The sequence below is a fragment of the Natator depressus genome, chromosome 8 (assembly GCF_965152275.1).
Source record: "Natator depressus isolate rNatDep1 chromosome 8, rNatDep2.hap1, whole genome shotgun sequence".
Classification (NCBI taxonomy): Eukaryota; Metazoa; Chordata; order Testudines; family Cheloniidae; genus Natator; species Natator depressus.
Window position 1 is genome coordinate 48990097 of NC_134241.1, and position 12174 is coordinate 49002270.

Consider the following 12174-nt stretch of genomic DNA (forward strand, 5'->3'; position numbering starts at 1 on the left):
TGACAGATGGGGAACCGAGGCACAGAGAGTAAGTGACTTGCCCCAGGTCACACAGGAAGCCTGTTGTGGAGCAGGGAATTGAGCTGAGTATTTCTGTGAGCTCCATGACGCTCTGCCATACGTGTGTGGGTGTGTGTGTATGCGCACGTGCATAGGCTCCTGTGTCAATAATTCTGCCATACGTGGGTGGGTGGGTGGGTGCATAGGCTCCCAGGTCAATAGTTGGTGCTTTTTCCTGAATACCAGCACTGCCCACCCGACACCCTCAGATTGAAACAGGGAGGGACCGTATGGATGGAGGTCTTTGTGAAATTAACGACAGGTTTCCAAAGAACCCTATCCCAGAATGCACCAAGCATTGTGTGAAAACTGGGACGGATTCTTCAGCGGCTGCCTCCGCTTCTGTTATTGAAAAATTCTGCTCAGGAGCTAGGAGGGGATCATTCTAGGGAACAAGTGTCAGAAACCACACTGGTCACAAAGGATGCCTCATACCCTTCATTCTTGTATGTCCAGTATAAAACAATATCAGAGGCTATTTATAATCACAATGAAATAGTATTGGTTAAAAATAAAGCCAGCCTGCTTGTCACACTCAGGAAGCAACCACACAGATATTTGAATGTATGGCTTAGTCTTTGCTGTTTGTGGAGGCTGTCTGAATCACACAAAATACCAGAGACCAGAACCATAGAGATGTGGGTTATTTTGTACTTGTAAATTGTTAGGGTAAGCAAACATATTAAAATAAAATGTTTCTGGTGCCTGCAAAGGGAGCCACTTTGCCATGGATGGGTTATGTGGTTATAGATCGTTAATGCAAAGCCCCCGGGTTTGGGGAAGAGAACCCCAAGTGTGTTGCAGTGTTTACCTCTGGAGAAAGAGAAGGACCACCTTAATTCATGTCCCTGCACCATGACTGTAAGGATCCGTTGAGACTAGAATCTGGGTTCGTGGAACCCGTTCCCACATCACCAGGAGGTGGCCATACAGAGCCACATTCAAGGGGCACTGTGGAGATTAGGCACTGCAGGAAGTACCATCCAAAGGATCCAGAGTGATAGCACGCTGTGGACTTCTGATTGGCCCATGTTCACTATTTTATCCTAGAGGGTACCCCAGGAAGTTGTCTGGGCAACCACACAGATCTCTGGCCTGCTGTGACTCCAGACCTCACCTTGCTTTCTGATCTCCAGTCTCTGACCGCAGCCTGACTTTGAGCCTTACTTTGGCCTCCTGATTCCAGGCTTGTAACAATCTCTGAGCTCGGGCCTCCAGCCCCAGCCTGACTCTTGCCACCTGATTCCAGCCTGGTAGTTACCTCTGATCTCAGGTCTCTGACACTGGGCTGACTCTGACCCTGACCCTTCCTTATCAATCTTGGCTCTAGTGATTACTTTGATCCCTGCTTGCTGATGCTGCCTCATGGCCATCCCTGACTGATGGCCACCAGCCCAGCCATGATAGCTAGGCCAGAGCACCTATGCCCCAGTCCCTTACACTGACCCTTAACTCCTCAGTCTTTAGAAGTGAGAAATACATATTTGCTTTCAGGCTGGTTAGCTTGTTTTTAAGGAAAGAGGGGTGTATTTTGGTGATCATAAACATGTGGGACAGGTAACACCGGCTGAAGGTGAGCTTGGTGTTGGCTCAGGGTGCAGGCAAATGCTGTGTGAGCTTCTCCCATGTAGTTCTGCCAGTGAACCCAAATTCAGATCATCAGCTATTCCAACTCTGGATGCCCTCACAGCTCTGCCAATGCAATCCCGTCTTCCCTCAGTAGCACCCTATGCTATTTCAGTCCAGGGTGCCACCTCATATCTAACCTATCCCCATCCTATTTCAATTTCAGCTCCCATGCCAGTGTATCTGAAGCCTGATCTGCAGCAGTCTTTACTATCTCAGTTCTGGGCCCCAACACTCTGCTAACGTACCTCACGCATTCCTCCTCGTTAACCATGAAATATAGTTTCTGTAGTTGCAGAGTCCCAGTTAACAATATTGGGAACTAAAAGCTCTATACTTCCATGCCCTATGCTGAAGATTCACTCTATGGGTTGCTTCTTCTCAGAGGTACTTGTACAATCAGAGTGTTTGATTCTGTTCTCTGTTTTTTGTTTGAAATAGAAATTGACTCTCCCAAGAACCTCCGTGTATCAGATGTGACACACAGCAGTGGTGTAGTTACCTGGACACCGCCTGCTGCACAGATCAGTGGCTACACTCTGACCTACCAGGCTCCAGATGGCACCAGCAAGGTACTGTGAGCTCTTCAATTCCTCCTTGTTACAAACCGCCCCAGTTTAAAGTGCACATAGGATGTTGGGTTTAGCCAATCAGATCCCATTATCAAGAACACATGCACAACCTTAGAACTGAAGTGAGAAGGTACCTTGGGGAGTGGAATATTCCATCTTAATTACACTTGTTGGGAGAAGCTGGTGCCCTACTGGACGGCACATACCACTGTGACTGCAGCTGGGTGTTGTGGATTGGGCAGATCCTTCACGCAATAGGAGAGTTCCATCATAACTGGCCTTGACACTGGGGGCAGGGATGTGTTTTAACTTTGCTTTTCCAGTGTGTTTATACATGTCAGAGGGCACCTTGAACGTGAGGTATCTCATTCACGAATGTGCATACAGCCTATTCCCTGTGGATACAGTTGTCTGTAGGGTATGTGCAAGTTCACTCTTTCCCCCAAATCCTCATTCCAGGGACAGGGAATCCTCAACCTACCCACTAATATGCAGATGGCCCTGTAGTTATAGGGTACACCCTGCTACCAGCATTCTTCTGACTGTGCCCTGCTCACCTCTAAAAGCATGCAGAGAATGGAAGCAGCATGGCCGGGAATAGATGACGCAGACTATGGAGCTGAGCAGATCTTTAGTCTATCTTTTCTTTTTTTGGCAGGAAGTGCAACTGGGTCCTAATGAGCAAAGGTTCATACTGGAAGGCCTGGGACAAGGAGTGAGGTACACAGTCTACGTGGTGGCCTTTAAGGGAGACCACCGGAGCAGAAAGGCAGCCAATACCTTCTTGACAGGTAGGGCTTGGCACTAATAATACTTAGCACATCTCATCTGTAGCACTTCGCAGTTAAGCGTTAGTGGTGATGGTTCCACTTTACAGAGGCCCAGAGAGATTAAATGACTCAAAGGTCATCCAGTAAGTCGGTAAATTGGAAATAGAACACAGATCTCCTGACTCCCAGTCCGTTGCCCTGGGCCAGGCTGCATGGTGGGTTGGAGATGCAGTTGGGGAAGAGCATGAGGTGACAGTGGGATGGCTTATATGGAGATTCAGATCCATCTGGATGATGTTGCTTGCAGAACCTACCAGTTGAGTATAGTAGATAGACTGATTGTGAAAAGCTGATTGGAGGTAGGGAAGGCGATCACCAACTCTGGATCTGCTTGCGTCATCCCAGTAGCATGGGGGCAACTTGTATCTTGCAAGCACTGCTTTTGGCATTCAGGAGGTGCCCAAATTAACTAACAGGGTCCAGGAAACTTGCATCAAAATGGCATCCTGTTAAGGTGTCTTTCATGCCAATATGATGCAGGGGTTTGTCCTGTTGGGGAAGGTCACAAAGGCATTGCCCATTGTGGACAAATGATGCAAGTGGGGAGGAGTTAGCGAGCTCCCTCTCCATCTAGAACCAGTACTTCTCTACACATCTATGACTTCCCTACATATCTATCCCCACACAAATCCAGCTTTCCTGAGACCCTCTCGAGGACCAGGCTGCCTCCTGCAGTCTCCACTGACCCCATTCCTGGGCCAGATAGACAGCAGGTAAAGCTAATTTGCAGCTTAGGTGGAGGGCGGTCTTTACCAGAGCATGGCAGGACCCAGGGCATCCGGGTTTGTGCTCCAGCTGATGGGTGCCTGTGGGTGTGCATATGGTGCAGGACTCTATATGATCCCATAATCCTAAGGCTGTCATTCCTGTGCCCCTGTTCAAACCACATCCTCTTTAGGAGACTCAGTTGGGAATGCCTCTCCAGCTTCCTTTTCAGACCTGCTGATGTGAGTTTTTCCCTGTCTTGTTCCCACAGTTGCCTTCCTCTACCCATATCCTGCTGACTGCAGCCAGACCCAGCAAAATGGGAATGCCACCAGTGGCATGTACACTATCTACCTGAATGGTGATGCTGGCAGGCCCATGCAGGTGTACTGTGACATGACCACCGATGGAGGCGGATGGATAGTGAGTGGTGCTGGGGTCTTTGCACATCTGTTTACTTTTTAAAAAAATCAAGTGACTCTAATGCTGCTCTGACATCCCTGGAGACTGAAATCTTCTGTTTATGGCCAGCACAGCCATGACATGGGCAGCAGCACTGGAATTATCCCCTCCTTTTACTCTACAGCTCCACATCAGTGTTTCTCAACTCTTGCCTGGGAAGTACCTTCTTTAGGGGCAAGGGGATAGTTGCCTGTATGCCTGTTCAGTCCTTGGCCTCTGCTGAGACTGCCAATGCGGATGCCAGTATTGGTGTCATGATCTACTCACTGCAGGTGGCGCCCCCTCCTGGCTGTTCTGGGGATTATAGATTCATAGATATTTAGGTCAGAAGGGACCATTATGATCATCTAGTCTGACCTCCTGCACAACGCAGGCCACAGAATTTCACCCACCACTCCTACAAAAAAACCTCCCACCTATATCTGTGCTATTGAAGTCCTCAAATCGTAGTTTAAAGACTTCAAGGAGCAGAGAATCCTCCAGCAAGTGACCCATGCCCCATGCTACAGAGGAAGGTGAAAAACCTCCAGGGCCTTCCAATCTGCCCTGGAGGAAAATTCCTTCCCGACCCCAAATATGGCGATCAGCTAAACCCTGAGCATATGGGCAAGATTCATCAGCCAGATACTACAGAAAATTCTTTCCCGGGTAACTCGGATCTTACCCCATCTAATTAGCTGTCTTCCAGGTCCAACTCCTCCTTTTGCGGGCTCTCTCTCCATTGTTCTCTCCCTCACTCTGCAGCCCGCCTCTCACTCCAGGAGCTGCAGCTTTGTCTTCATGACTTAGCCCTCTGGCCAGATCATTATGTGGTTTTCCCTTCCGGGGTATAGAGTCTCACTAGGCCTGCCGTCCAGGCACTGCCACTCTGTCAGTGGCAGGTAGGGGAACCTGGGACTGCCCACTACTTCAGGTTCCAGTCAAGGGCCCCTGCAACACGCAGCCAAAGTCTGCTAAGTGTTCAACCTTGCTGCTTTCTCTCTGGGATGCTTCCTACTCTGCCTCCAACAGGCTTTCTTCTCTGCCCTTTTCTCTCCCAGGTATGTCCTTCCCTCAGGGCCAGGTTCCCACTCTTTTTCAAGGGCCTCCCCCTTCCCTCTCTAATACACAGAGGATGGATGCAGACATCCTGACTGCAGCCATTTCTGTTGCCAGCTTCCTGGCTTTGTATTAGCCCAGCCCAGCCCCCCACCTGCTCAGCTGAGCTCCATCTTCCAGTCAGGAGTTGCTACCCCAGCCTAATCCCCTCATGTGGCCTATTTCACTGTCGGGCCCTTTCTCAGCTTCCTTAACCCTTTTGGGACTGATGTGGGGTGAACACCAATCACAGGGGTGTTGGTTGGGGACTGGGTCAGGTTCATTGAGATACAAAGCATTTCACTGGTTGGTCTCTTATTCCAGTCAGGCCAATGGTGTTAGTGACTGAATTTTCTTACCACCTGATAACTGTATGGTGGCTCATGTGAAATGAATGAGCAGTCTTGAGTCCAGTTCCTAGTAGATTGCTGGCCACAGCATAGAAACCATGACCTAAGGGCATTGTACAACAGGGCAGGAGCATAAAACTGTGTGATTCTGGGACCCCATTCTCCACTAGAATAAGATTATGTTCCTCTCTCCTTTTTTTTTATGTTTTTATTTTAATGAAGAATGAATAATGCAAACAATTTCCCATGAATATTCATTCACACGTCAAAAAAAAGTTCTTGTTGGTCCTGTTGTATATCTAGTTCCTCTTTATTTAGGTGTTTATACCACATTTGGGAGGTCTGTGGTTTCTTTTAGCCTCACTATCCACAAACATGAGTGTGATTTGAGTTATACTAGGGCAAATATTTGTGGAAAGCAAATTTTAAATTTCCAGTCACAAGTGTATGCATTGGAAGAGCTTGTGTGCTTATCCAATCAGAGAACATTAAAAAAAAGCATGTGAAATCACCTGGGCCAATCCCATTTTTCCAACAGCTTGAATTCTGAACACTCATTAACGCCACCTCTTCGTGGGCAGGTCGGAATCATGGACAAATGGGAGGAAATTGCAATCTCTAGTGAATATTCCACACACAGAAAATGAGGATAATTTACCCAATTGTTCATGACTCATGCAGCAGTGCTTGTTTTGCAGGTGTTTCAGAGGCGGAACACAGGGCAGCTGGATTTCTACAAGCGCTGGAGGAATTATGTCGAAGGCTTTGGCGATCCCCTGGGGGAATTCTGGCTTGGTACTGTATCTGTATGTGACAGTGAAGGGTGGACAGTTAAAGACAGGCTTTATAGAGGCTGGCCGGCATTTTGATACTTATCTGAAATATGCAAACTTCTTAGGTCTGCAGTCAGGTTGGAAATACCATCGGAACAGCCCTGGGCTTGGCTGCTTCTGCTCTTGCCTGGAAGTGCATAGGCAAATGAAACAAATCTAGTGCCCACTGAACTTCATCTGGCTTTCACTCAGAGTGAACCAATGTTTTTCATACCTCAGAAACGGTTCAGTTCAGGAGTTCTGTGATCCTGTACCAGGAGAGGAGTTACAAGATATTAGCACACTGATTTAAAGGAGAACATGGCATTCACTGAAACATGAAGAATAGGAACAAAAAGTACTGTACTTGGCAAGTCATTTTCTGTATCTCCTTTCCGGCTGTTTCAGCTGACTGTGCTTAGATTGGCAAATTCAGCACGTAGATGTGACTGTGGTTGGGGTCTTTAGATTTGCTTAGAGATAGTGAATGTTCCTTCGGAGTCTGGATTATTCTCCTTGATCTAGAAGTAAAATCAGACTCCTGTGTTTCTGATGTCATTCTCTGCTGCCATGAAGCCGCGTGCGATAGTGCAAACTCATCCTTATCCATATGATGTAACTTCGGGATCAAGTAGGGGGAGAAGGTGGGATGAGAAGGAGCAAACCACTGATTTAACCACAAATGTGGCAAGAAGAAACCTTGGAACAGAGAAAGTGAATGAATTTTGACACCTGTTTTCCCTCTATAGAATAATTACTTTGGATTCTTCTCCCAGGTCTTGACAAGCTGCACAATCTCACTAGCAGTACTCCCATTCAATATGAGATCCGGGTGGATCTGCAGACCTCCAATGACTCTGCCTATGCTGTCTATGACTTCTTCCAGGTGGCTTCGAGCAAGGATAAGTACAAGCTCTCGGTGGGGAATTACCAAGGCACTGCTGGTAAGGAATGCTTTGTATCCTTGCTGCTTCAGTCTCACATAATGGAAGCAGGCACTGGAATCTGGGACACTTGTTTCCCCATAAGCATGTGGGTTGGAATAGACTGGGATGCATTAGAAGTCCCATAAACCAGGTTGCTTCCTGGTGCTTCTCTAAGGAGGGAAATATACATTGGTATTTCTGGCTGGACCTCGGGAGTGGGCCCGCCAAGCCATCTCCTGAGAAGGGAGGGACTAGGTGTGGCTCACCGGCCACTGGATAAAGAGGCAGAGAAGAGGGAGGAGGCCCATGGAACTGTCCTCAGACTGGATTGGGGGGAGCAGGCCCAGCAGGCCACCTGCTGAAGAATCCAGAGAAGGGAGTGGTTCCAGCAGATGAGCCTGTGAAGGCATTGGATGGGCTGTTAGGCATTCCCAATCAAGGAAGACAACACTGGGGGGTGGTGAGAAGAAGGAGGGCTGTGTGGGGAGGAATGGCAACCTGATCCTGAACTGAACTGGAATTCAGACTCCTTGGGAGTTCACCCAGCATTACTTCCCATCCTGATGATATAATGGCCTTGGCCATCTGTACTCCAGGTATTCCCTGCCATGATGACGCCTCTGCCTTTGGCTTCCAATCCTCTCACCTGCCCCATTTACCACCTACGCCTCCATCCCTTTGAACCCCCACCCTCTGGGAATTGCCAAGTCTGTGGAACTGCACCCTCCTAGCCTCCACCCCCCTAGCAGTTTGATAGTGGCATCCCCAGATTGCTGTGCCTAACATCTCCTTCTCCCTTCTTTTAGGGGATGCACTGACTTACCACAATGGCTGGAAATTCACCACCTGGGATAGGGACAATGATGTGGCTCTGAGCAACTGTGCGAGGTCACACCAGGGTGCCTGGTGGTACAAGAACTGCCACTTAGCTAACCTCAATGGCAAATATGGAGAAAACAAGCACAGTGAGGTGAGTGCCAGGGTTCTGCTACATGTGTGCTGCTTCTCACCAACTTCAGGGACATGGGTGACACTGGACAGCTCAGATGGTGCCTGAGTCAGGAAGGGCTGTCCAGACTCATCCAATAGTTATAGATCAGGCATACTTCTTCCCTTTAAAAAGGGTGTATTGTAATCAATCCATGGCAGCCTAGGAACCTGACAGTCATTACTAGGGTACCCGCCATGGCCACCTGTAACTTCAGAGTGACTGCAGAGATGGAACTCGCAGCATTCAGCCCAGACAGCACAGAGCCTACTGCTTGAACTAAACGAGCATCCATTTATAGTAATCGGTATAGGGTCTATGAGACAGACACACATGCACACTGAGTGCTTCCAGTTCCATCCTTTGAAACACAGCTGCAGACACGCTGCCACTAGCTAGCTGATCACAGTACTGAACAGTGAATTTAGTAGTGCTGAAAGGTGCTGGATTGACAGCCATGAGAGACTGGAATCCTGTGTTTATACAGAGAGCAAGGACAGCAGGAGTAGTGGAACCTCTCTTGTGATCTGAGCCAGGATTTGAACCCTTGTCTCTAGAGGTAAAAGGCTGGGGCATTATCTCAGACAAGTTGCTTCATCTCTCTGTGCCTCTGCTGACCCATCCGTAAAGTGGAGATCCTGCTACCTGCCTTCCTTTGTCATTCGCTGTAGCTCCGCAAATGAAAAGCGCTGTATATGTGATGCTCAGGGCAGGGGCCCACCTCGTTAGGTGGTGGCAACATGTGTCACTGCTGCCCCACGTTCTGCGCTGGCTGCTGATGGAATTCAAAGTGGTGCTTTTAACCTATAAAGCCGCAGATGGCATGGGACCTTGCTACTTGCGGGTATGTCTACACTGAGGCAGTGTGGGTGTTGCGACATGGGCGGTGGCTTGGACTAGGCACCTGAGATTGGACCCAGGTGGGGGCAGGCGGGCTTGAACTTTGGCCACCAGCCTCAGCTTCTACAAGTGCTGCAACGCCCCCACTGCTATTTTTAGCTTGCTAGCTCAAGGAGAGCTAGCGTGAATTTGTCTACCTGGGGGCTGGGAATCACACCTCCCAGCTGCAGTGTAAACACACCCTGAGAAACCACCTCTCTCTTTATGCCATGCTGCTACAGCTGCAAATGGGCAGGAACTTTTGAACTGGAACTTCCTAATTTTAAAAGGGGGGGAGGGGCGCGGTTGGGAGTATAATACGCTCCACAAGGGGAACCTCGGCTCAGAAATGGGCTGTCCCTCAGACACCTGTCTGAAATAGTCCCGGTCTGTTGGTGTTAGGGCATGACACAAAATACATCTACTTACATAGGTTTCTGAATGTGTTATGCGTGTAGGGGGTTCAATCTTGGTGCATGCCCAACTGTATGTATATTAACTTGTGTTAGGGGTGTCCAGAGGGCTGGCTGAGACTCCCTCTTCTTATTATGGTAGAGATCCAAATAAATAACAACCCTCCCAATAGCTGAGTTATGTATTATTGTAACCCAGTGCCCCACACAGGGTTTTCATGCTTACTAAAGGGAATTCCTTGTTCTCTTTCCAGGGGGTCAACTGGGCACCATGGAAAGGCCATTTGTTCTCCATCCCTTACACTGAAATGAAGATCCGTCCTCAATCATCCAGCAATGAACCAATCCTGGGGAGGAAAAAAAGGTCTCAGGCAGAGAAGAGGAAGACGACCAGGGCCTAAAATGGCCTCCAAGCAGGGCCGAGCCTGTCAATTCCTGACAACGGAATTCCATTATTTTGTAACTAAATGTAAGGACTTGAACAGCTTGTTCCAATACTTATGTAACAAATGCCCAGCCTGCTGCAGCTCTGCTCAGAGCTCTCTGGGTTCAGCCTGCTTTAAGCATTTGGAGGCTATTGACAAAAGTCACCGGTCACAGAGTGGGAGGAGACTGATGGGGAATATTAACATTTACAGCTATCCTGATTGGCTGAACTCGACAAGGACCTGACTGGTCCAATGCACACAGATGACCTATTTTCCCTGATCATTATGAACTTTACAAGCAAGCTTTAAACTCATGCTGTGGCTTCCCACAACCCAAGTTGCTGACCCTCATATTTGCAAATGCCCTTCACTACTAGATATTGCTACCAGCTACTACTGTAACTTCTCAGGCCTCAAGGGGGCATTGTGAAGTTAAAATGCATCATTTTGTCAAGTTAAAATGCATCCAGTTAAAATGCACCCTTATCTATGTTGAAAATAACCCCGTGGGTTGATAATTTTAAGAGTCTAGTTTACTTGCTTCTATTTTTACTCCGTGTTTTTCTTCTCCTGGTTTCCAGCTTGGATGATGAAAAGAGGCCATTGCGCTTCACTTTTATTAATAATCAGCCTCTAGTCACTTGCTCTTTCAGATCCTCATGCACTAGCACAATGCCACAGTCTTTGGGGTGTCTACACTATGGGGAAAGATCTGGTTTTCAAACACTGCTTCTTTTGGAATTTTAAAAACAACACTGGAAAATGTCACCTAGTTTTAAGTTTTTGAATAAGCTTCTTTTTATAAAAACCTACATTTCCCATCTAAATGAAACCTAACAGTGTCACTTTAAAGCCTCTGGTTATTAAACCTCAGTTCAGGTTTATTGTAGCTCACTCCTGAGCTGCTCCATAATTCTCTTTGGCTTCAGGTTGTCCATTTTAGGGCCAACTCCAGGTGCCCTGTGTAATGCTCCCCCTGCTGACATGGGCTCTGCTGTGATAAGAGGAATGGCTCTCCCTCTAGTTGCTTGGAAAGGAAAATGGGGACTGGAATGAGGAATATGTACCAATAGGGGATTTGTTGTCAGATGGCATCAACATCAGAATAGCTGCGAGCACCTGAGTTCTCCGAATAGGATTCTCTTGGTGACCTTGGACAACTCATTTAATTCCTCTGCCTCAGTGTTCTGATCTGCAAGATGGGGAGAATAATAGTCATCAACCTACCTCAGAAGGGTGTTTTGTGTGTTACTTAGTTAATGCTGGCAAAGTGCTTTGAAGATAATTAAGTACTAAATATTATTTTGAATACAACAGATAACACTTCACAGGAGAGAAATCTCTTCACTCATCCCCCTCTCTCCTAGGTCCATGCAGTACCTGTCTCCTCTTCCTTCACCTCTCAATGCTAGATGCAGAACATTCTCTACTCTTAAAGGTACAGTCCCACCACTACAGGCATTGAACATCATGAAATGCTTTCTGTTAAACTGCTGGTAAAGTTAGTCAACCCTGGTTTAAACTCTGTTGTCTTGGGTCCTCTAATTCCAACTCCAAGTCTCTTCATACTAAAATCCTTCTGTATAATTTAATTGTAACCTTTAGAAAGCTGGTGTCTTCCAGCCAAAACAAATGCCTAGGAGAGAGTACAGTATATTCATGTTCACAGACTCCTAGGCAGGCTTCATAAAGAGGTGGAGGGGCACAAAAAAGTGGTTTTACTATCCTAAACTCTGCCTGCTCATGATGCCAAAATAAGATGCCACTCACAGGTGACTGTGAAGAATTTTCACAGTATGAGGCTTGTCTTCACATACAGCACTAGTGCAGCTGCGCCGTTGTAGCACTTAAGTGAAGACATTCCTATGGCTGACAAGAGAGCTTCTCCCATCGGTGTAGTTAATCCACCTTCCCGAGAGGTGGTAGCTATGTCAATGAGAGAAACTGTCCTGCTGACAAAACCTCCTGTGTAGACAGCGCTAAATCAGTATAACTGTACTGCTCAAGGCTGTGGATTTTTCACACCTCTGTGCGACGTAGTTATAC

The 12174-nt window shown here is 47.6% G+C and overlaps 1 protein-coding gene across 1 annotated transcript in view; it reads left to right on the forward strand.

Annotated features, from left to right (window-relative positions):
- Positions 1-10101, forward strand: part of TNN (tenascin N) — a 35067-nt gene extending 24966 nt beyond the window's left edge. Inside the window, exons 10-16 of the mRNA XM_074962183.1 lie at positions 2128-2258; positions 2917-3049; positions 4065-4216; positions 6381-6477; positions 7271-7438; positions 8227-8390; positions 9955-10101. Coding sequence (XP_074818284.1) covers positions 2128-2258; positions 2917-3049; positions 4065-4216; positions 6381-6477; positions 7271-7438; positions 8227-8390; positions 9955-10101 — 992 coding nt within the window. The remainder of the gene's footprint in view (positions 1-2127; positions 2259-2916; positions 3050-4064; positions 4217-6380; positions 6478-7270; positions 7439-8226; positions 8391-9954) is intronic.
- Positions 10102-12174: the final 2073 nt, after the last annotated feature.